The 25,789-nt window shown below is 33.9% G+C and overlaps 2 protein-coding genes across 4 annotated transcripts; both read left to right on the forward strand.

Moving 5' to 3' along the window:
- The first annotated feature begins 853 nt into the window (after positions 1–853).
- Positions 854–6,322, forward strand: LOC117931526 (pre-mRNA cleavage factor Im 25 kDa subunit 2). Its single transcript, XM_034852490.1, has 7 exons — positions 854–1,031; positions 2,956–3,001; positions 4,087–4,180; positions 4,265–4,338; positions 4,668–4,754; positions 4,849–4,959; positions 5,705–6,322. The coding sequence occupies exons 1-7, from the start codon at positions 913–915 to the stop codon at positions 5,774–5,776; spliced, it is 603 nt and encodes a 200-aa protein (XP_034708381.1). The 5' UTR covers positions 854–912; the 3' UTR covers positions 5,777–6,322.
- Positions 6,323–7,556: 1,234 nt separating this feature from the next.
- LOC117932326 (acetyl-coenzyme A carboxylase carboxyl transferase subunit alpha, chloroplastic-like) lies at positions 7,557–16,389 on the forward strand. 3 transcript variants are annotated; one of them, XM_034853534.1, is made up of 12 exons: positions 7,557–7,703; positions 7,932–8,134; positions 9,326–9,775; positions 10,600–10,674; positions 11,207–11,320; positions 11,419–11,579; positions 11,981–12,095; positions 12,192–12,346; positions 13,679–13,730; positions 13,810–13,878; positions 14,590–14,667; positions 15,134–16,389. In XM_034853534.1, the coding sequence occupies exons 3-12, from the start codon at positions 9,392–9,394 to the stop codon at positions 16,127–16,129; spliced, it is 2,199 nt and encodes a 732-aa protein (XP_034709425.1). In that variant the 5' UTR covers positions 7,557–7,703; positions 7,932–8,134; positions 9,326–9,391; the 3' UTR covers positions 16,130–16,389. The 3 variants fall into 3 exon arrangements, with proteins under 3 accessions (XP_034709425.1, XP_034709423.1, XP_034709424.1); XM_034853532.1 differs by lacking the exon at positions 7,932–8,134; XM_034853533.1 differs by lacking the exon at positions 7,557–7,703 and having other exon boundaries at positions 7,743–8,134.
- The last annotated feature ends 9,400 nt before the right edge of the window (positions 16,390–25,789 follow it).

Here is a 25,789-nt window from a genome sequence, read left to right on the forward strand (position 1 = left end):
ATTTAGTCAATATTCTATAAATAAAATTTATAATTTTTTACAAAATTAAATATTTAAAGTAAACAGCTAAAATTTATTTATTCAAATGATTTTTTTTTAATTCTTTAAAAAGAGGTTTTTTTTTTTTAAAAAAAACAAATTGTAAAATCCCCAAAAAAAAGCAGTTTTGCATTTTTTTTAATGCATATGCCTTGGAAGATTCTCATATAATTATTATTTTTATTAAAATCAAGAATAAAATTAATTTCAGATAATATACGTCTTGTTACATTCCCTTTAAAACTAATTATTTTTTGATAAAATGCATAATATTATCAACATAAAAATTAAGGACAAAATTAATTTAAAACAACACACACTTCTTACCTATTCTTTTAAAATTAATTAATTTTATATAATATGCATAGGATTAGTTGCACAATAATACTAATAAAATATTAAAAATTGGTAATATTTTGAAGGATATGCAGTGTATCATTTATTTTTATTAAATTTGAATAATCCAATCTTTTTTATTGTTTTTATGTTCTCCTTATAATTAGGTTTTGTTTAACTCTGAAATTACAAATAATAAATTTCTATGAGAAAATCATTTTCGAGGTTTTTGTTTTTAATTAAAATATGAAAAATATTTTGAAAGTTGGAAAATTGTTTTCATATTTGAGGTTGAAATGAAATTTCATTTTTGAAAAAATTTAAACATATTTTTTTGAAAACAATCCCAACAGTCTCCATGACTAAAATTTTCTAAATTATTTCACCATCCATCCATCCATTTCCAAAATAAATAAATAATCAAGGGTAAAAATGTATTTTCATATGCGCAATACATATTTCTTGTCCAAAGGAGAAAACGACGGTGGCTGCCAATCGGAATCAGACTCTACAGAAGAAGTAGAAGCAAGGAGAGAGATGGTGACTTCGCCGGTGGTGAACACATACCCATTGTCGAGCTACACCTTCGGTACCAAGGAGCCGAAGATGGAGAAGGATACATCCGTGGCCGATCGTCTTGCTCGCATGAAAGTGAAGTGAGTTTTTTCCTACCCTAAAACCTCTGCCTGTTTGATTCGCGACAAAATTTCGAGAAAAATTGTTTCTTTATGATTTTTTTTTGTTGTAGTTTTGATGAGATTGCAAAAACCCTTTTCCCAGTCGAGGGCATTAGGCTGATGCGGCAATCTGCGAAAATTCAGAGTACGACGAACTTTTAGCGTACCGCGAAGTTTTAGCGTATCGTTTCTAGTAAACTGAAAAAGATTAAGATAATTTCACCAGCAACTGACAGAGAATCATTTAGGATTTTGATTTCAAAGGTCAACTTCGTGAGGCTTTCTTCTGTTATACAAACAAGGAGTTGATTTTCCATGTTTGGTTGCCCAGAAAATGCCGGTTAATATTGAGTTTTTAAATATTTTTGTTGTTGTTGTGATGCTTAGATTACTAAAATCATTTTTTCAGCTGAGCCTATAAGACTGATGCTACTATGTGCCCAATTTTAGCTGATTCTTTTTCGTGAACTGAAAAACATTCTAGTTTTTTATTGTTATTTTAAAATTTTTATATTTTTTTCTCAGCAGGGTTTCTCAGTATTTTTATTTCAAATGTCAAATTCTCGAATGTTTCAGTTGGGTTCCCTTGTAATGCCACGATTTTTTTTTTTTTTTTTTTGGAAAATAATTTTTTTGGTTTAGTGCTGATTAGATTACAAAATCCCTTTCCTCAGTTGAGCCCAGGCCCCAGCCCGATCAACTGTCTAAAACATTAGCTGAATTTAGGCTTTAGCCCACCATTTTGGGTTGAACTAGTAAGATTCATTATTTTTCTACTGTTTTCTCGGGAACCAAATAGAGGGTATCAAGAGTTTTTACTTTAAATGTCAAATCCATGAGGGTCTATTCATTTCTACAGAAAATGGTTAATCCCCCTTTTGGTTCTCTGGAAATGCTGGAAAAGTTGGTATAATTTCATGATCAGAGAACCCTTTACCCATCTGATTCTATTTGCCTGATATTAGTTGATTTGGCCTATAATTTTTGGTAAACTGAAATGTCCTCACTGAACACTGGGCATTCAAAATCTGGTTTGAAATGTCAAATTGAATAAGGTTTGTTCTATTGTATAAAAGAAGCTAGCCTGATTCCCAAGGAAATGCTGGAAAAATTGATGTTGGTAATGATTTTTTTATTTTATTTATTTGTGATGGTGCTGAGAAAACAAAAACCTTTTTCCCTGTTGGGTCTATTTGCCTGATACAACTTTCTGCCATCCTGTGTGTTTAGTTGATCATTTTTGGTCAACCAAATAAGATTCCATTTTTTTTCATTTTAATTTTAACCAAACAAAAAGTTTTAAAATTTTTAATTTCAAATGTCAAGTTCAATAAACAAAATGAGAAAAAAGGGGGCTATTGATTCGAAGTTGGTACCAAATGGTTAGTCAATAGCATAGCTCTTCTTTCTCTGGTCTCCTTTCAAAGGAAAGGCCCTAGCATTCCTAATCAGCCCCACCAACCCTCTTCCCTTTGCACGAAATAGGGATTGAGGGAGAAGCTGTTAGAACCTGTAGTTTATTTTTATTCTAAAAAAAAAAAGGAGTTGTTCTCCTATTTGCTTCTTGAGAGAATGCTGGAAATTGTCAAGAAATCAGTTTGAATTACTTTATTTTGGTTATAGCTATGAGAAAACAAACTTTCCAATCAATTGAGATTAAATGTTGTTAGCTTATCATGCCTACATCCACAGATAGGAGAGAATTAATTTAAGTCATAGAAAAATTACAACAGAAGAAAGAAAAAACAGATACAACTCCCAAGGTCTTGCTCTATGAGAGCAAAATGAACAAGAAGAGAATTATGATTTTGTTGGCCTATACACAAAAGTTCTAAATCTTTTCACTACATGTCTATTGTTTGGTATTATCTCATCTTGCTATCATTTTATTTTTGATTCATAGTTATATGAAAGAAGGCATGAGGACTAGTGTTGAAGCAATCCTGCTGGTAAGTGTTACCATCTTGACCTTAAATCCTGCTTTATTTTAAATTTGTTGGGTTGAATATCTCCCATCATATATCTTATTCTGTTAATATTCTATTAATATACTTGTATGAAGCTATGTTGTAATAATACGATTTGAAAAATATGGCCAATGTATTAAAAGGTGATGGATGAGACTTGATTTTTTTTTTCATTTAAATTGAAATAGGCAATTCAAATCAAATGCTTTTAACGATTTTAACATTATTTATGGTTCACAGGGGATGGGCTAAGAACAACCATACACATAAATCCCTAGTCCTGATGAGGGTGGGAAGTAGACCTTGTAGAATCAGTGAACCTAACTGGAAGAGGGTGGGGAGTAGACCTTGTGGAATCAGTGAACCTAACTGGAAACTTCATGTTATAGTTGCTATTCTAGAAGAAGTTTGTCAAGGATAAAACTGAAAGAAGAGTTTCAATAACATGAAGGTTAGGTCCATGTCATTTCAAAATGACAGAGAAGGGTCCATGTTTGTTTTAGAATTTCCAGGCCAGGTCCTTGTAATTTACTGTTTTGTTATCTGTGAAAGAATGACAGAGAAGTGTCACCATTCTCATTATCCTTACCTCCTCCATTACCAAATCCTTGTCATAAAATAAGCTAATATTCCTGATACAGTGGTCCTCAGCCACCTACACTGCCTCAGTTACAGAGTCTGCCAACCTGTCATTAACTCCTCCCCTGTCCTTGTAATGTCCATTGGTGAATAATTTCTATTAGTTCTCTTCCAAAAGCCAATGTAATGTGACACTTCATTTGCTCCTAAAACCGTGTTCAGGATGCTTCTAGTTGTTTTTTCCTTTTAGCTTTTTCTTATTTTGTTGAGTTCTTGGTAGCTTTGTGTACTATTTCCCCTGTAGAACATAATGTGATCAGCTCAAATGAATCTGATTGCTTGTTACTGAGCTCATTCCTTGTCCCCAAGTGCAATACTTCTCACCAAGAACATGTTTTCTAACTGTGATATCATGTGAACAAACTTCACGGTGTCATTATAGAAATTTTTATTTGTTCATTTACTTAGTGATTAGCTTCAACTTGCAGGTGCAAGAGCATAACCATCCACACATTCTGCTTCTGCAAATTGGAAACACATTTTGCAAGCTCCCTGGTGGCCGTTTGAAGCCTGGAGAAAATGGTGCAATTTTAGATCCATTGCTCCGACTTCTATGTATGTGTATCCATGTGTGTATGTCTTATTTTTTCCTCAAAATTTTTGCAGAAATTGAAGGTTTGAAAAGGAAACTGTCAAGCAAACTAGCTGCTAATTCGCTTGCACTTCAACCTGATTGGCAGGTTTGTTCCATCAGAACTTTTAATATTTGAATGCTCGTATCAGAGGTAGGGCTAGCCCCTACTCTCTGCACGAACATGTGGAATAAGAAATGTTAACTGGAAGTGTTGAAGATCAAAAAAATAATCCAATCATTTTCCAGTCGATTCCTTGTTTGTTACCTTCCGATCACATTCTGGCTGTTTCTGGGACATTCTGAATTTCTTTTTCGTTGGTCTTTGTCAATAAAGAATGTTATTATTTCCTTAAAAATAATGCTGGCCTTCTTTGTATTACAATATCATTTTGCCGTGGAAATTCATGTCTAATTACTAGTTGGATTTTGTTGCAGATTGGAGAGTGTGTGGCTATTTGGTGGAGGCCAAATTTTGAGACTATAATGTACCCATACTGCCCTCCCCATATCACGAAACCCAAGGTAGAGTATAATTCCTCTTTAAAATGACATGGCTATAGTTTTTGCGGCAAGTTCTTTTGAACTTTCCTGAACTGAAAATGCTTTTATGATCCAGGAGTGTAAGAAGCTTTTCATTGTCCATTTATCTGAACGAGAGTATTTTGCTGTACCGAAAAATTTGAAACTGCTAGCTGTTCCCCTGTTTGAGCTATATGATAATGTTCAGGTATGGAGATATTGAACATTTTGTTCCTTCATTTTGTTTCAGAACTAGACCTGTCTCCCTGGGTTGGAACTTCAAATGCTGGCTGTAGCTTTAAGAATTTGACTAAGACATGTTCTTCAAAGGGCTAAAAAGAATAACGCATAATTGGTTTTAAAATGCCATGAAGGATAAACTGATCAGATGTGTTAGCTTTGAACATGTGTTGCCACCAATGAAAATATCAGTATCGATGGAACAAATATTGATATTTTGATTTTATGGAAATATTAATATAAGTGAAAAGTTTTTGTAAAAAAAAAAAATAAAATTCACAAAAATTGAGAAAAAAATGTGGAAATTTTGAATGAAACTTTAGCAAATGATAAAACAGGTAATAATATACATATTAAACTAGATTCTTAAAGAAAATAACACGAGTATGATATAATAATATTAGACAACAAAAAAATATTAACTAATATCAGTATCATAGAATAGAGTTTATATATTCAGATACAAGTATTTTGATTCCTTTCCACATTGTATCAGGAATAAAAAATTGTTTAGATTTCATTTTTTGTTATATTTGAAAGTCTATATGACATTTATGGGAATTGATAATCAAACATCGGTGAAACCATACCCTCTTTTTCAACATCAGTACCTCTTAATTATGGATATTTGTATGGAAACATCAGAAACATCATGGATATTTTCATCCTTGTGTGTCCCTCAGGGTTTAACATGGTTTGTTACCTGGTTGCAGAGGTACGGGCCGGTTATTTCAACAATCCCACAGCAGCTGTCCAGGTTTCAGTTCAACATGATGACAGTATAAAAGTATAAAAGCATATTGATAACAACATTCCATCCATCAGAAACTCAATTTAGTGGTTAGTTAATATCTCCTAGGTAATAGATAGACTTGTGACTAAAGCAAATTCAGTTTAGGTTTTATGGTCTGCTTTGTTGTCCTGTTGTTGGGTCTATGTTGTATGGTTTAATTCATGTGTCTTTTGGGACGCTTCTGGGTGGTGCCTTGTGGCTTGGGTTCCCCATGAGTGTTTGGGTGGAAACTGCGGCAGCCCAGCTGGTGATGCCCCCATTGTGCTTTGTTAGCAAAACCAGAGAAACTGAGTTGAGACTAATCGGAGATTACTTGAACATGGGTTGCCTGTTTCAGTGTTGAGTTTTTTTTTTTTTTTCACTGGGATTCTCCTAGCTGGACAATTTTTTGGAGGACAGCCCAGGTTGTACTGCAGGGATTTTGTTGCTCACTTGTTGTTTGCCAGACTTTACATGAAAAATGGATTGTATATATCACTAGACTTGTTAACTGGAAAAATGTATTAACGGGAAGGGTTCTTCCTGTTTTTCCTGTTCCCACATCTCAGCTCATAAGCAGCTGAGGAGTAGAAAGAATAGTTGCAGAATGTTGGGAAGATGGTGACTTCAACTATGGCATTACAAAATAGCAGGTATACTTGATTCAGTGACCATCAGGTGGGTGGGAAAGGTATTTTCTTGGAGGTAACCTTCCATCTGTGAATAGTGTGAATGCTGGCATAGGAGGCTTATTTCTTCACTATAATTCATCTTCTTAGTGGAGGCTTGGGTTTTGTGCATGTTTACTTGATTTCTATATGGTGAAATCAATACGAGTCATTCTCTTTCATTTCATTCATATCTGGTGTTTACGTAAATTTGAAATCAAAAGAGCCGGTGGGTTCGGTTTCTTTGATAATGTTTTTGAAAATAATTTTCAGAAAATAGTCTTTGAAAATATCCATGACTTAGGACCCTCACCGATTTAGGATCTACTTGAAGAACATCCTCGAAAATAGTTTTCAAAATATAGTTTTGGGTTCTTAAACATATTCTCAATTGTTTCAGAAATGAAATTCTATTTACAAAATCAAATATAAAACAGTTTGTTTTTTTTTTTTCTCTTATGAATTCTTTTAGAATGTAATTCATATTCACATTTGTTTTAAAAAATATTCTAAACAAGCTATTATAAACACTTGAAAACACTCTAATATCAAATTTTTATGAAAAGTGAGGTGTATTACAAATAAATTCTCAAAGATTAATTATTTTTTCCTAAAAAATTTATTAAAAGTGTTTTATAAGTAAGAAAAATTACTTTTTCTGTACAAGAGAAAACTATTTTCCGGAAAGACTGTGTTTCAAACAGGCCCTAAGTATTCATTATTCCTTATTTTATATATATGAGCACATGTCACGTGAGAATCTCACTGAATCCTTCGTCATATCCCACTGAAAACACTAGGATAAGACCTGATTCCTCTTCTACCTGTTTCCAAACATCCATCCTTATGGATAGAGAAGCTTGTAGCCTATTAGTACAGTCACTACACTCAAGACTCAATCCACCACGTGTACTGTGGGCACTACTGGACCCTTTTATTCTGGTCGGAGTTATCTTCTTATGTGACCAATCAGCCTCTCTTCAGGATCACCACTCTCAATTGGGTCAATTCCACTCTCGTCCTCCACCGCGTGCCTTACATTCTCCAATCACAACCGTCCGCCCCACTTACTTTAAGACAAGCCTCCCTGTTACTCGGACGTGCATGAGAAATAAGAAAAACTAAAACCGCTGTTTTTGTTTTTTGAAAACACTTTTTCTGCTGCAGCGAAATCTCAGCCGTTGGTTCTTTAAGCCTACTTCTCGCTTGTTTTATTTGCTCATTTTCAGACGATCTCTCACTTCTGAAGCTCAGAAATACCCTAATTCCGAGGTATTGTTCTCCTTTTTCAGCTTCTATACCCGTCTGGTTGGTTGCAGAGAAAGTTGAGGAAAAGAGAATTTTGAACCTTGTGCTTCATGTTGCTTTGAATTTTTTAGTCATCAATGCATTTTCTTTTCTTTTTCGCGCATTTTCTTTGTAAAGAAAGGTGCTTTGCTTAGTTTTTAGTATTTCTGATCGCAACATTGTACAGCGAGGGTTGTTGATTTTTGCTTTCAGATGTTCAAAATTTCCGATTTTTCGTTCAAGAAAAGCGTATCTTATTCTTCGCCTTTTTCCGTTTCTTTACCCTCTGTGGCGGAGAAAGTTGAGGAAAAGTGAAGGAAAAGAGAATTATGAACATTGGGCTTCCTGTCGTTTTGAATTGTTTCAGTCATTGGCGGATTTTCTTTTCTTTTCGCGCATTCTCCTAGCAAACAAAGGTGCTTTACTTAGTTTTTAATATTTCTGATCCCAACATTGACAGCGAGGGTTGCTGAATTTTTTCCTTCTGACGTTAAAGATTTTGAATTTTCTTTCAAGAAAAGCTTACCTGCCTTTCTAAAATTGAATTCAGTAGACTATGGTCGTTGATATAGTGAAAATGTTCTTTTAAGCTTATGTTCTGCAGTAAGTTTGTGACTGATGAATTATTGGTGATTAATGTTTATGATAAGAACTTGAATAGGTTATTCAGGAAGTTTGAGTCCATTGGTGTTGTTATGAGATTATTATGTTAAAAGTTTCACTTCACTGGAAAATTATCTGATTTGAAATGCTTTTGTTTAGCTCTTTACCCGGGAATGCTGGTTTAATTACTCTTTTATTTGGCTTATGCAATTCTGAGGGGATAATTGGGCATCCCTTGGGAATTGATTTGTACACTCTGTTTCATATAAAATTTTGTACGCAAATCCATTATCATGAATGGGGCTATTTCAGAAATTTTCAACTATCCTTTCTGTGACATTAAGGTTTTCTGACAGAGGTCTTTCAAGAAAGTACGGAAGTGATTTTATACCATTGATTGTGGTGATAGCTTCACTTTGTGTAATGGCTCCATTTTTTCATTGTGTTTTATCTTCAAATGCTGCTTTTATTGATTTTTTAAGACTGTCTTATGAAGTTTGCTTTATTTTCTTTTTGACAAGTTGACAAACAAATAGATTGTTAAAAATCGAATTCTTCGGGTTTTGGCAAATAAGTTATATATTTTTTTCCTTTCCTTTTTTAAATTTAATTTTATCTGCTAAGAGAATATTTGACTTTAATGATCAGTTCAGCCAATACTTAACTACATGAACTGAGCTGCCTAATTTGTCAAGTAATGCAGTTCTTTCTTTAAGTTTACAAGTTTGGTTGTCCTCCTCTGTCGTATAATGGCAAATTGTTATATGGAATTTGAATTCAGGGATTTGAATAGGGGTCTGTTGCATACCAAATTCACTGTTTAAGAAGACTTTATAAATTGAATTTGGATTATGGGAACACCAGTGGATGGTTTTTCGAAATTCAGATCTCAAATCCAAGGCTAGTGTGTAAACACATTAGTGGTGTTGATTTAAGCCTGTATATGAAATTTGAAATCTGTTTACAGCTTTCTCTAAAGTGTTTCTTGGTGGGTATAAATGCAGGGATGCAGCACTTGAATCATTGACTTGTGGAATTTTGAGTTTCTATGTAGTGGTTTGATCACAAAAATGACTACGCTGTCCTTAATAAGTAGAAACTGTGGAAGTCAAGGAGGAAACAGTGATCGGGCCATTGAATCTGGATTGGAAACACGTATTCACAAAGACTTTTTTGCTGGTGGTTTGCTTATAGGTTCAGTCAGGAGGCTAAATGGAGTATGGTTGAAGAATTTGGGGAGCCCTAGGATTGAAAGTAGGAACAGGTTTCACGTCGTTGCAAAAATTCGAAAAGGGAAGAAGCATGATTACCCCTGGCCTGATGATATTGATCCAAATCTCTCTAGTGGACACTTAAGTTACCTGTCTTACTTCAAGCCTCTGAAAGAGAAGCCTAAACCAGTGACACTTGCTTTTGAGAAACCACTGGTCGATCTTGAGAAAAAGATTGTTGAGGTGTGCTGCTTTTGATATTACTGATCATCATTTATTACATCATACCTGGTGATAACAGCTACAGTTTAGAAATACATTTGACAATGCTTCATGATCTTGAAGAAGCCATGTAACAATATAAGTACAACTATAGACTTGTGTTGCACAGCCTTAAATTATAATATGTATGTATCTTTCAAGTTTCAACCTCAAGGTTTCTAATGATTTATTTTATGTTGAAGTTCTCAAAATGCCTTAAAAATTTTGTTCTTAGATGAAGTTGGGAAGTAGCAATATCAAATTCTAGTCACTGAGAGAGTCTGAGCTTTTGCGAGAGGAAAAAGAAAAAATGAAAAGACTAAAACCACTGAAAGCTTAAAAACCTTAAGGAAAGGAAGAGAGAGCCTAAAAATAATTATTATCAATCTAGATTGCCAAAAAGGGAGGAAAGAAAAGAAAGATTTAAGAAATTTTCGATAAATGATAAAATATTTGAAGCATGCTCTTACTATAAACAGTTGATGCAACATCTGGATATTTTAAGTTATATTTCATATACCATTCATGCTGTAATAATGCTGTACATATTAAAATATGCCATCTTGGATGCAATGCTATACATATTAAGCATTTAGTGTTGAGGAATCATAAGATAGAACATGATAATCATTTTACTCATCTGATAATATTAACATAACTTGAAATGTGGCTGCAGCTGATTGTCCATTTGTTGCTGTTGTATGGCACTTCTTATTTCCCTTGAAATGATGATTGCCATTAAATGATTTGGTGTTGAACTTCCATTGTAAGGTTTTCTGTTGCTCAGTCTAGCATTTTTCTGACAGGTGCGTAGAATGGCTGATGAAACTGGTCTGGATTTTAGTGATCAAATTAGTTCTCTGGAAAGCAAGTATCAGCAGGTATTTCTGAAAGGCGTCATCTTTTATTTTTTTCTTGGTTTTAGAAAGCTCGAATGAACTATAGATTACTTGGTACTTGAGTCCGTTGATGTATCAGCTGGCTTAGCAATCAAAGTCCTCATTCTTCTTTCATAATACCATAAATATATTGGTACTTTAATTACAAGAAAAAAAATACTAATCTAAGACATTTGTTTGAAAATGTTTTTTTGGGCACCTCTTAAACCTTTGAATTCCTTTAAAAAATCATCCATACTAACATTGTAGTGGCCATAGATCCACTAAAACAAAAAAATCTAAAGGGTGGTTTTGGGTAAATACAGAACTGTTGCATGCTCCTGATGAAACCCATATGCCATTAGAATTTCATTGATTCTGCCAACTATACACTTTTGAGGCTATAAACGTGTTTACTGGGCTTGTATCTATTGTTAAGACTCCTCCCATGCAACAACACCTGTTTTTCTTTGTCATCAATATAAATTATAATAATGTTCATGTATTCAGACTCTATAACTCTCTTAATGTCCAGGCTCTGAAGGATTTATATGCACACTTGACACCCATTCAACGCCTGACTATTGCTCGACATCCCAACAGACCGACAGTTCTTGATCATATATTAAATATCACGGACAAGGACAAGGTATTTACCTTTTTCTGCATCATTTGTCCTTTTTTTTTTTTTTAATTAGTAACTCCTATATGAAGTACAATTTCTTACATGCTTTTTGTATCTTAAAGTGGGTGGAACTCCATGGAGATCGTGCAGGCTACGATGATCCAGCCATCGTGACTGGTATTGGGAGTATAGATGGTAAAAGCTTCATGTTCATAGGCCATCAGAAAGGACGAAATACAAAGGAGAACATTGAACGCAACTTTGCAATGCCAACTCCTCATGGGTAAGTTTCAAGGATCTCCAAATGGGGATCTAGAATATTTAGGTTATGAATGTGGGTTAGGTTTCATCAATTTTAACTGCAATTTTATTCAAATGTGAGTTTAAAATTTAATATGATAATCGGGGCTGCTCCTACTTTTGAATTTCTTTGAATGTTTTATGCCAAGTTGGCCTTTTTATTTTCTAGGTTTGAGGATTTGTACTCTGTGTTGCCCCGTGCTTTACATGGTACTTAAAAGTGCAGCATTAATTCATGTATGAGGGATTCAACCATAAAGTTTAATTAATTAATTTGTTAAAAATTTTCTGAAAATAATTATGGTCTTTTGGCATTATGTATGTATTTATTTTAAAAGGAATAACCATGTTAATGGAAAGGATCAATTTTAATACACCATACAGATATCGGAAAGCTCTGCGGATGATGAAATACGCTGATCATCATGGGTTTCCCATTATAACATTTATTGACACACCGGGGGCTTTTGCTGATCTCAAATCTGAGGAACTTGGTCAGGTGTATATTCAATTTCTTTCTTTATCTTGCAGCTTATGGCATCTTAAAGACACCTTGGTCTTGCATTAACATGTTGGTCTGTTTTAATGTATGCAGGGGGAAGCAATAGCCCAAAACCTCAGGACTATGTTTAGCCTGAAGGTTCCAATTATATCAGTTGTGACTGGTGAAGGTGGTTCAGGTGGAGCTCTTGCCATTGGCTGTGCCAATAAACTATTTATGCTAGAGAATTCTGCCTTCTACGTTGCAAGGTGATTTCTGGTCCTCTCTAAGCATACTCTTTTTTTTTTTTTTAGCGACTGGTTAAAAAAATCATATTGTTACAAAAAATGAAAATAAAAGGTTTTTCTACTTTGCCAATCTCATAACAGAATTAAGCAATTAGTTCCCCTTTCTTGGTGAGGCTTTGTCTATCCCATAACAGAATTGAGTAATTGGTTCCCCTTTATGGGGAGGCTTATGAAACAGCTTATAGAGATTATGTTAAAATGCCATGAAATGATCCTTTGGTGAAAAATTTCTGCTTATAAACCAAATAGGAGTTGAAGCCACTGGTTTCCTTTGCTTCAGAGATTTCTACTCAAGGTTGGGCTATAGGATTAGGCACAACCAGGCTTGGACTATGAGTTGCCTTTCCACTTATGGCAACTTAGAATACAGGACTGGTAGGATAAAAATATTCCAGTAGAGAGATATGGGATTTACATGGATGAAGACACTATGCACAAGCAGATTAGCCCCTTGTACAACTAAAACTTCCATTCTTTATTGGCATAAATTATAAAAAGGTTTTGTGGATTGATAAACTCATTCTAAGGAATGATATCATCAGGCCAATTTTTAAGGAGTAGGTAACATATAAAGGAACCATATTACATCTTCAATTGCCAAGTTGAGAAGTACATCTTCACCCACGTGTGTGGCCTGTTAACTTCCATGTCAACTCTGATGTGGTTTACTTCTCTTTTATCACTGGAAAATAAATTTTCAAGATCAAATGTTTAATTTATTATCAATGCTTCCCAACATCTGGATTGGCATTTGAAAGCTTAAAACAATTTGATCATATATCTTGTGTCTAGGCATTAATTATGTAATCTCTCATGCCATGTTTCTACTTCATAATTATGCAATCAGATAGACTAGTGTTTCTTCTTCTTCTTCTTTTTTTTTCTAATTACCAAAGGGTCTTGTCCCCTGTATGTTTAATTGGATCAATGAGCAAACTTTCACTCTATTCTCTTGGGGTCTAGTAGAAGAACATGCACACATTTCAGTTGTATGAAATTAGCATCGGTCATAATCTTATTCTAGACAGTCTTTAGTATTTCACAATTTCATTTCTTTTGATTTACAGTTTCAATAGGATATTAAATTAGGCACTGGAAACTTTACAAGTATTTTTTTTTTTTTCTAGGTCAATTCAAATTTTGTTCACAAAATTGAAAGGAATATATGAGTTCCTTATTCTCAAACATTCATCTTTCTCATTGGTCTTAGACTCTTGCTTTGTTGCTTTTGCTTGTGAAATTTAGGCCATGATTTTTGTCAAATTTGTTTCTCATTGCTTTTCCTGTGATCAGTCCTGAGGCATGTGCTGCAATATTGTGGAAGTCTGCCCAAGCAGCTCCTAAGGTACTAGATTGATAAAATAGTTAGGATTTTGGGGTGTGATTTATCTTCATTAATAAAATTTAGTTGTAAACTTGTACAGGCGGCTGAAAAACTGAGGATAACAGCACAAGAACATTACAGGCTCAGAATTGCAGATGGTGTTATTCCCGTAAGCACTTAGGTCAATTGTCATGTTTCCCGTTTTCCTGTAACTCAGTTGCTCATAAGTCTTTAAAATGATTATTGGAGTTCTTCAACAGTTTGGGTTAGAAAGGCTGTTAAAAGATTTCAAATTGGTTTCTTTTTCATCCTCAGCAACCATAATGCAGCTGTGATATTCTTAAGCCTTTCTGTCTAGTGTAGATGTAGTCATCTCTAAAACTTCAGAAAGGATGTCTGTTATTTGATTCTTGGTTGACTACATGTTCATTTGTCATATTATAAGTGAGTTCCTATCCGAAGAAGTAATTGGGATGTATTAACATCCCACCCGAGAAAAGAAAATTTGCCTGGCCAAATGCAGTAATGAAGGAAATATTTACCTCACTAAGGCAGTTTAGGCAGGCGCTTTCATCTCTTTTATTGCAAGATCCATATTTTTGTTATTGGGGCCATGTTTGACAATTTGTCTGTTTGTTGCATACTTATGAATAACTGGGACAAATCAAATTTTTGCCAAGGGAGGAGCAAATGAAAATCCTAATTCTTTGCTTGTTTCAGAATTTAACCTAGTGGTTGTCCACACGTTTGTTTTTACCATTTCTTTTGTTCATTGAGCTATGATAAGAGGTAAATTCTGCTGGGTGTGTATGAGCACAGATGTTTTTCATTCTTTTGAACTTTCAGTTTGGGTAGATTGATATGTTGTCTTTACTTGTAGGAACCTCTTGGTGGTGCACATGCCGATCCTGTCTGGACATCTCAACAGATCAAGCTTGCCATCACCCAGGCCATGGAGGTAGGCAATTCTCCAACTGAATAACAGTATAACTAATTTTACTTTGCTGAAAGCTGTGGGAACTACAAACTCAAACACGTGCACACCGTAAGCACATACAAGAAATTGAGTGATGACCTAAAGCCAAATCCTTAACCAACTTGGAGCCAAGCATGCCATAATCTCCTATTGGGCCTACAGCATGTGAAAGTGAAGCCTGTGTGGTCCAACTGTATTATACTAAAATCATGTGATTGATTGGATCAATTTAATTCAGGAACAACTCTTGAAAGGTCATCATATATTAACTCAATTGGTAAATCTGCTTGTGAGTCACTAAATGATATTCTACTGAAGCAAAAGCTTGAAAATGATCTTTCTGCAGCTCTGTTTTCGTATTTCAGCCTGTGTGCTTTAATCTGTTTTGGCTCCTGCTTGATTATTTACCATTTAGTTATTACTAATAGCGATACTAAAATGAAACCAGGAGTTGGGAAAGATGGATACAGAAGAGTTGATCCGTCACCGAATGCTCAAATACCGGCCAATTGGAGGTTTCCAAGAAGGCATCCCAGTGGACCCAGAAAGGAAAAGAAACATGAAGTTATCTGACTTGAATGCTGCAGAGGCTGGTGATATAGAGTCGGAGCTTGAGGAGCTAAAGAAGAAAATTCTAGAGGCAGAGGGACCATCTGAGCCAATTACAAGTCAAACAATTAAGAAACTTGAGGAAGATGTAGATCAGGAGATTACTAATGCATTCATCTCCATGGGATTGCAGGAGAAGCTTGAATCACTTCAGTTGGAGTTATCTAAAGCTCCTGATGTCCCTAACAATCAAACTCTCAACTGGGCATTGAAGGAGAAGGTGGATAGGATAATGCAAGAATTTGATCATAATTTGACACGGCCTGGTGCCTATCTTGGGTTAAAGCAAAAGCTGGAAATGCTAAACATGGCGCACAGGCTCATTGAGCACAAAGAAAAAGCCGAGAAACTAAAAGCAGAGATTAATCAGAAAGTTCCTGCAGAGGTAAAAGCAAAGATGGAAGTTTTAAAGGAAGCACAGCAGAAGTTATCAAAAGGAGATCCATTTGACAAGGATTTAGTAGAGGAAGTAGAAAAGGCCAAAAATGAGCTGAAAGAGGTTCTGAAGTCGGCCAACTTGGAGATCATCGGCATGACCAAGAGAAATGTTCCCCCTCCACCTCCAGATTTGGCAGAAAACATTGCGAAGGTGAATGAGGAGATTGGTAAGGAAATTGAAAGAGCCATAAATGTAACTGGTCTTAATGGGAAAATTGAAGAGTTGAAAGCAGAGGTAGCAAAAGGGTCCAGTTCAGAAACAGTAGAAAAATTGAAAGCAGAGATCCAGGAGCAAATCACTGCTGTTATGGATGTAACCACCTTAAAAGAGAAGTTTGAGAATCTAAACGTTGACTTGGCCTCACATGCAGGAACAGCTGATAATGGCAGGCTCTGAGATTTAAAGCTTGCTTACGAGGCAGGGAGAGTAATAAGGTACAAACCATATACAATATAGCCTTTGAACAACTGTATGGTGATCTGTGGTGTTTTATCGTTTTTTTCCCATTTGCGACCGGGTCCTGTATTTTAATACATGCATTTTTGGTAGTTTATGTTTTTTTTTTTTTGCATGATGGGGTAAATGAAATGAGATTTTGGTATGCTGTAAGGTTGTAATAATGGAGGGAGTCTCATGAATTGAACTTTTTGATTGAAGCTTAAGAGGCCTGGTTAGCTTGTTTAGCTATTGGGAAATAATCATGTTCTTCTGGTGTTTAGGGTCTGCCTGGGAAAGTCTTCAAAAAGGTTTTTGAGAATAGATAAAACATTAACAATACCTTTTTTATTTTATTCTCTGTAAAAGCGCTGGACAATATATAATGGAAAAGTTGCTGAAGTATCCTTCCTATTTTCATTTGTTTTATTGAATGCTCTACAAAAAAATACCCTAAAACATGTTAAAATTATTCTATAGAGTAGAAAATTTATTTCAACAATAATTTCTGACGACCCTTTCAAATTATTCTCATTTTTGAAAGGAAAAAAATAGACATTAATAGAAAGATTTTGTTGACAAACAAAAAAAAGTTTGAACCGAGTTGCAGAGCATCCAAGAAATTCCGCTCAGATTGCTTCACGAATAAGTGTAATATAATTTTTTATTTATTTATTTGCTTTTCCCTTTTAAAGAAGCAAAAAAAGTAAAAGAAAACACTTCTATTTATTTATCCGATATTAAGTTGTAAAGCATTCACATGCTTCATTGCTTCACATCCACGTTATTCCATTTAGTACAAAGGCGATACAAAAATATAAAAAGAATATGGGAGAGAGAGAAAAAATGGAAGAAAATAAAATAAAAAATTAAAAGAAAATGGAAAGCAAATTTAAACTTAATAAAATTTTATGTATGCTAAAAATTTAAGAAAAATAAAAAATGAGTTTATACTCAATAATTTTTTTTTAATTTTCAAATTTACTTAATTTATTTATCTTTATATTTTTCTTTTAAAATTTATTTGAAAAAAATGAAAGAAAAGAAAATTTAAGGAAAAAAAAAATTAAGCTCAATAAAAGTTTATTTTGTGTTCTTTTCAAATCTACTTATATTATTATTATTATTATTATTTATACAAAGAATGATAAATTTATTTTTAAATAAAGCGAATGAAAACCTAATTCAAAACTTGGTATCAAAGTAAAGGGATATGGATTCACGTTAAAAGAGAGATTATTGAGGTGTAATCTCTCTTTAATTATTTGCCTTTTGTCCTGGAAGCCTACTGGCATTCGAATCTCTCCACTACCTTTTTCTTTTTCCTTTTTCTTCCTTGATGATCGTCTCCTGAAGCAACCTCATCTCTTTTATATACAGCAATTGAGGTTAGATGAAGAACAGCAGCTAAAGGAATGGCAACTGAAAGCAGTAGTGTTATCATTTTCCTACAGAAGTTGGGCAACTTGGTTTTGCAAGTAGCTTGTGGATTTGTACTACTAGTTGTGGGCATGGGTGGCCTCGGCAACACAACTCTCGGCAAGAAAGTATGCAGTCAGAGGTACGTGAAGCAACACTATCTCGGGGATACAGAATCAGAGAGCTTCCAAAGTGGATTGCCACTTCTGTTTTCACTCTCATTAAGTAAGAATGGTGAGAATGAGTTGGGGAAGAGGTTTCCGTTCTTCTGGGAGGGAAACAAGTGTTTAATAGTGCTAGATGATGTATGGAAGTTTGAGGTTCGGGGTGTGTTAAAGCTCATATTTTGCCGAATCAAATAAGAGCAGAGTGCTGATCACTACTCGCAATCATCTAGATGGAACGGAGAGTTGGGAGCTCTTTCTCAAAAAGACTAACAAAATGTGAAGGTCTGCCTCTCCCAGGTATGGTAGTAGGAGGCCTTCTATCAAGAAAAGAAAAGAAGAGATCTCATCATGACAGAAAGTATTTAAAATCATGGAAGGCAGTCTGGCAGAGGAGTTCATACAAAGGAGGGGAGAAGAAACCATGGAGGATGGTGCCAGAGATTAATTACTTAAAAGAGTTGATTTGCAGAAGCATGATTCAAGTGGGAAACAAGAGTTCATCAAGTGGTGCGATACTCTGAAAAAGTTTCGTACTGGATCTGTTGAGATTGAAAAAACTTGAGGGAATTAGTTTGAGAGATTGATAAGATTGGTAGAAGATTGGGACAAAGGTCAGTCTCATCACATTCATAGGATACGATTTTAACCTTTTGATTTTGAAACTCATGGTTTCCATCTTTTTGTGTAAGCCTCAAGTTTGTTACCTAAAAAAAGGCAAAGAAAAACGAAAAAGAAAAAGAAAAATTCTTTTCTCTTTTGTGTTATATATATAATTACTAGTCATTGTTGTATATGATTTCATGATTGATAATAAATTTATTATTTTTATTCCCAATTAGAACTTCTTAATTATACTGTACCGTTGAAAATACCATTAAATTTGGGCTCATCCTTCATTTAAATAAGTTGTTTTGGAAAATTCGAAAAAATGTCTTGGCTTACAAGGGTTGCAACTTACGTGGATTTGAATTCAGTCTGAATTTAAAAATATTTGAGTAAACTAAACACAATCCAATCTTGAATTGGATGTGCCCAACCATTCTTAAACTCCCCTACAATTTTTTTTTGAACATTTTTTTCTATATGTTTATATCAAAATTTAATTAATAAATAATTAAAAATATATTTATATATCTTTCTAAAGAATGAAGTAGTTTATATATAATTATAATTTGATTTTTATTATTTCAAATTTTCAAATTACATAAAATAAATATTTGTATAAAATAATATAAATTATAAATATTGTAAAAATATTAAATTGGATTCAAGTTAGATTTGGATCACCTAAGCTCAATCCAAATTAAGTTTGGGTTGACAAAATTCAAACAAAATAAAAACTAAAAATATTAGAAATAATTGTTCCAAGACAAGTCCTTGTTAAGTTGGGCTAACTCGCTTAACTTGCATCCATATTCCATAGTACCTGGCCTGGTTATTTAAACCCAATTTGGTTCAGCCCAATGAGCTCTCTTTAAGTGGCTTGCTGCATAAGAAAAATAATGAGTTATGTCATAATTTTTTTTTTTATAAAATTAAAAATTATTACGTAATGCATTATTAGTTAAGCACTTGTTAAAATAAGGAAAAGAGAGGAAACGGAATTAAAATAAAGAATTCAATAAAACGTTTCAAAAATATCATTAAGAAATTGAATTGCATAATATTAAATCTCGTTTAAATGTCCACAATGGAATTTATATTATTACAGTAATGCTTTTACACGTGAAGGGATGTTTTAATAACATTAAATTATAGTTAAGTACCATTAAAAATTTATTATCTTCCATTGTACTCTTTCAAATAATATTAATAACCTCTTATTTCCATAGATGCTCATAATTAAAAAAATAAAATTTTCTAATAATAAGAATATAAAATCTTCTACTAAAAAAATATGAAATTTTTTAATATTCCAACTAGTTACTAAAATATTCCATTGATTGAATTTTAGAAACGAAATAAACTATAGTTTTTGAAAACTTACTAAATCTAAGTTTAACTTTCCAAATGGCAGCAGGGTAGTGGAAGAAGCTTCTGTATTTGGACAATGGAAGGGCAATGCAAAATTAGAAACTTTCAACCTTTTGATGCCTTGGTCAATTAAAGCCCTCATCTATTTATAGGTATTTTAGGAATTTTATGAAACTTTAGAAGGTTCCTTACAAATCAAGAATTCTTTATAAGTATTTACATGATGTCCCTAAAACTTTCTAAAACTTTAAAATACTCCACTCCTTTCTCATGTCTTCCATATCTTGTGGGGAGATGTGTGAGTGTTTCTAGCCTTCTCCAAAATCTGCCACGCTCTTCCACGAATGGTTAAGTGTGGGTTGATGGAATTAGAAGAGTTGATTGTGGAGGAAAGACCAATGCCTAGACTTAAAAGTTGAAAAGTGTCCTCGAATGACAAGCCTTCCTCAAGGGTTGTCTAGAAATCTAGAGCAACTGAAGCTCCTCTCTATGTCCCATGAATTTATTGAAGAGATTAGAAGGAAAGAGAACATGACTATGATTTCAGTCTTATCTTCTCCCGCTCAATGCCACACATGCCCATCTTAAGGCCGGACACTACTTATGTTGCTGGACTTGGAAAGAGAACTGGAAATCATTTTTTTCACTTCTTTTCTACTTTTACTAGATTTTGTTTGTGTCATAATTTGTGTGAGAGTGGTCTTTGTTGAGATATTAGGAATATTTAGATATTAGGAAAGTTGAGATATTAAGAATGTTGAGATATTAGGATATTAGTTGTTCTTTCCTTATATCATTCCTTCCTTGTATCATTCTTTCCCATTCTTAGAAGGGTGATTACCCTCTATATATACTCTGTACATGAACGAATGAAATAATCAATGAAAAAAATACCATTCATCAATTTGAAGATGGTATCAGAGCCATGGAACTGAAATCTTGGATATTTTGTCGGTAAGGCCACCCATCGCCCCTTCTTCACGATAAAAAAAATATGAGTGAAAAAAATACTATTGTTTTTCAATCTGAAGGTACTTTTAATCCAGAAATTATTTTGATTGAATCAAACTATGACGTTTGGTCACAACTCGTGGAGATGCATATTGTCGAACGAGAAAAACTTTCCTACATTTGAGGTAAGACAAATCCACCAAAAGAGTCAGAAGATGGATATGAAAAATGGTATGTTGAGAATCAAAAGGTGAAGAGATGGTTGTTAATGTCCATGAGTCCAGAAATTATGAAGCGTTATTTACGCTTACCCACCACTCAAGAAATTTGGAGTGCATTATCAAAGGCCTTCTATGATGGAAGTGATGAATTACAAGTTTTCAATTTGAATCAAAAAGCCTTCACTGCCAAACAAAGCGGCAGGTCTCTTTCTGAATATTATGGAGAGTTAACTAAAATTTTTTGCGAATTGGATCATCGGGATAAGGTAGTCATGAAAGACCTTGAGGAAATTGCAGCATACTGGAAATCCATTGAACGACAACGGGTGCACATCTTTCTTGCTGGATTGGATGGTGACTTTGAGCAAGTTCGAGGAGACATTTTACGTAAAGATCCTCTTCCCGATTTGGAAGAATGTTATGCACTGATTCGACGAGAGGTGGTATGTCATGCTAGTATGAAAGCAGAATCTGACAACCCTGACACCTCAGCTATGGTAGTCCGACAATGATCAACCCAGAATTGGTAGGACTAATCCAAGACCAACCATCCTAAGACAGACCCTAATATTGATAAGTCAACCTTCAAATGCACTCACTACAATAAGACTGGTTATACCAAGAGTTGTTGTTTTGAAATTGTGGGATATCCAGACTGGTGAGATCATAATCGTGATCAATAGAAGAAGGATTCCAAGAAAACCTCGACTACAACTGTTGCTGAAATAAAAACAGAGGCTAATGTTGTTGAGAAAGCCTCTGCATTGGTAGCCGCTAGAGATTATGGTGGTAAGTTTTTAAATACTTCTACACTTGTTATTAATAGTGCATGGATAATTGATTCTGGTGCTACAGATCATATGAGTTTTGATTCTACACAGGTCTCACCCCTTAGACCTTTCTCACAAAAAATTGTTTCCATAGCCAATGATAACACAACCCTAGTAATTGGGGAAGGATCCTTAACTCTTACTGATACTTTGAATTTGGATTCTGTTCTTAATTTGGAACCTGATCCATTCATGAAACGCTTACCACACCGTTATAATAGAGGTATTCCTAAACCCACATATGAACCTGAATTGTCTACCAAAGTCAAATATCCCATGAGTAACTATGTGTCTAACCATCATTTGTCTGAATCAAATAAGTCATTTATAAATCAATTATCTACTGTAGCTATTCCTAATAGTGTGCAGGAAGCCTTAACTAATCCAAGGTGGAAAGCAGCCATGAATGAAGAGATGAAATCATTACAAAAGAATGAAACATGAGAACTCGTAGAATGTCCACTAGGAAAGAAGCCAGTTGGGTGTCGTTGGATCTATACTATGAAGTACAAGGCAGATGGTAGTATTGAACCATTTAAAGCAAGACTGGTAGCAAAATGGTACACTTAAACTTATGGAATTGACTATATAGAGATATTTGCACCTGTAGCTAAGATCAACACAGTTCGATGTGAAAAATGCCTTTCTGCATGGCGAGTTATCTGAAGAAGTATATATGGATCTTCCACCAGGATGCATGGTGTCAGAAAAGCAATGTCAAAAGGTGTGCAAATTGAAGAAGTCATTGTATGGGTTGAAGCAATCCTCGAGAGCATGGTTTGGAAGGTTCACAAAGTCAATGAGAGCTTTTGGCTATCGTCAAAGTAATTTAGATCACACTTTGTTCCTGAAAAAGCAACATGGTAAGATTACAACACTCATCGTATATGTGGATGACATGGTAGTTACAAGAAATGATCCTAAAGAAAGAAAAGCTCTGTAAAATTATCTATCTTGAGAATTCAAAATGAAAGATCTAGGTCCTCTGAAATACTTTCTTGGGATTGAAGTTTCTCGATCAAGTGAAGGAATTTTTCTGTCTCAAAGAAAGTATGCCTTAGATCTTTTATAGGAGACTGGACCATCGGGATGTCAACCTGTTGATACACCAATAGAAGAAGGTCTGAAATTGTGTGTTGAGCCTAATCAAGTATCAACCGATAAGGGAAGATACCAGAGACTTGTGGGGAGATTAATGTACTTAGCTCATACAAGACTAGATCTTGCTTATACATTGAGTATAGTAAGTCAATACATGCATAATCCTAGAGAGCAACATATGAACGCAGTCATGCGTATTTTGAGGTATTTGAAGAATGCTCATGGGAAGGGAATTTTGTTCACTAAAAATGTTGATCATCAGAGTATAGAAGTATATACTGATGTTGATTGGGCTGGTGCAGTGGATGATAGGCGATCTGCATCTGGTTACTTTACCTTTGTAGGTGGTCATCTTGTGACATGGAAAAGTAAGAAGTAGAATGTCGTCGCTCGTTCAAGTGCAGAAGCAGAATTTAGGAGTATGGCTCTAGGACTTTGTGAGGCATTATGACTAAGACTCCTCTTACAAGATTTAGGTTACCTATCTAGGCAACCAATTCGATTGTTTTGTGACAATAAAGCCGCATGTGATATTGCTCATAATCCCGTATAACATGATCGTACAAAGCATGTCAAGGTGGACAGATTCTTCATTAAGGAGAAGTTGGATGATAAGTTTGTGGAATTGCCTAAGATTCAATCAGAAGATCAATTGGCCGATATCTTCACCAAAGCTGCAGTCTCAAGTTAAGTGTTCTCAAAATTTTTAGACAAGTTGGGTATGTGTGACATCTATGCACCAACTTGAGGGGGAGTGTTGAGATATTAGGAATGTTTAGATATTAGGAAAGTTGAGATATTAGGAATGTTGAGATATTAAGATATTAGTTGTTATTTCCTTATATCATTCATTTCTTGTATCATTCTTTTCCATTCTTAGAATGGTGATTACCCTCTATATATACTCCGTACTTGAACGAATGAAATAATCAATGAAAAAATACCATTCATCAATTTGAAGATTTTCCTCTCAAATTTCTGTAATTGAATAGGTTGTGAAGTATTAATATTTGATTGTATGATGTGAATAAATTTACTGATTCTATTGGGTGAGTGTTTTTACAAATCATCGTCATACTCCTTTCTATTCTACTGCACCTTCAACAATATTGTATTTTTTTTCCCCTTAATTTTTGAATTATATTTATAGCTTTTCCTATTAATTTGTTTGTTTACTTTTCTATGTCGTCACCCCACAAGAAACACAACCTAAAGCAAAATCATTAGAGCAATTACAGAATGGTGAAGGCTTCCAATTCTTAACATCAACATCAATTTTAGTCGCATCTTATCAATATACAAGCACCCAAGTCTGTAACAAGTTCCAAATACTTTCAATTTTATATGTAATTAATAAGCTGAAATTAAGATATCGCGTAGGTACATTTTTGGTTTTTTTTCTTTTTTTCTTTTTAATATCAAAATAATATTAAATCTGATATAAGATATAAGAAACTTATTTTTTTTTATTTAAATACACAGTGATTTTTAAAAATTATTTAATTGCTACATCAAATGTTAAAAAATTTAAAAGTATTCTTTAAGAACTTTATTCCTAAAAATATGAATATGTTTTAAAAAATAATAAAGAATTTTAGTCTCCAAATAAAATTTTATTGCGAAAAACAAATGAAACAATTTTCTAAAATAATTCTTATAATTTTAAGCAACGTTTTTGAAAAACAATAATTTAGAAATAATAATTATTTATTAACTCTGTTAACATGTAAATGAGTCAAATTTCTAATTACATGCACACATTTAATAATCAATTATGGACACAATCTGAAATGTTTTGATTTAATGAACCATTAATTGGACTATTTTTGAATTCCAAATCATTTTTAAAAATTATTACATTTATTAAAAGATTTAAATTATTAATTATGTCTCTTTAAATTTAAAATATATTTACCTAATAAGAAAATTGGTGTGAGTACAAATAAAAAATATCTTTTGGATAAGCTTCACGACTAGGTGGTATTCGTAATAGAAGAGGCATTTGATAATAAACTTGTGCTTGTTTGGAGGATCATCATAAATAATTAAAGTGTATCGTTTACGGTACATAAAATATTCAACTAGAGCTGCTCTTGTATAAGGAGCAAGGTATTGTAATGTAGCAGGCGAGTCCGCCATTTCAACTAATTCAGAAAATATGGTTGTGTATTGAATAAACAATAAAGTCATAACTTGATAATGATAATTTTTGTTCTTGTTTTTTTTTGTGGTTATCAAATCTATTTTTTGATTTCAAAATATTTTTAGAGATTATTAAATTTATTACTAAATTCAATACAAACTGTTACTTGATTTGAAGTTTATCCTCTAGTAATAATTTATAAGAACATAAAAGGGTTATCTCCATTAAATTCATTTTTACTATCACTATCTAAACTTCTTGTATATGTTGGGATTGAGCCCCTAAAAACAAGACATGATGTAACAAAGTTAGATTTAACTATCCTTTTACTATCCTTTTGGTGTATTAACATTTATTTGAGCATTTAGTCCACGCCTCTTACATTGTATATGACTTAGGTGCATTAAGAGTTGCATATAAGATACAAGTCATGGGTTCTTTGTAAGTAGATAGGTTATCCACAATCGGCTCATGGATTTGGGCAATCCAATAAAAATTGTAGTGCATCACCTCTTCATTGGAGGGATGACTTGTCTTGGTTGTCAGGATGAGTTTCTTATGGTGAGTGCACTAGTATATGTGATGCACATTAGACAAGACCTACTGTGAGTCATGGCGCAAGGCTATCAATTGTCATGATTTACCAAGCTACTCTAATGCATAGACTCTTAACCTTGAGAGGATATCGAGCATATGCCAAAATCAACAGGAGGCTTTGACTTGGTGAGACCCTAAAGTGTACATATATCCTTATGGATTAGATCACTATTGATAGAGGCTGGTGGCAATAGGTATTCTCAATAGAGGCACCATAA

Source organism: Vitis riparia, chromosome 15 (assembly GCF_004353265.1).
Source record: "Vitis riparia cultivar Riparia Gloire de Montpellier isolate 1030 chromosome 15, EGFV_Vit.rip_1.0, whole genome shotgun sequence".
In the NCBI taxonomy this organism is placed as follows: domain Eukaryota; kingdom Viridiplantae; phylum Streptophyta; class Magnoliopsida; order Vitales; family Vitaceae; genus Vitis; species Vitis riparia.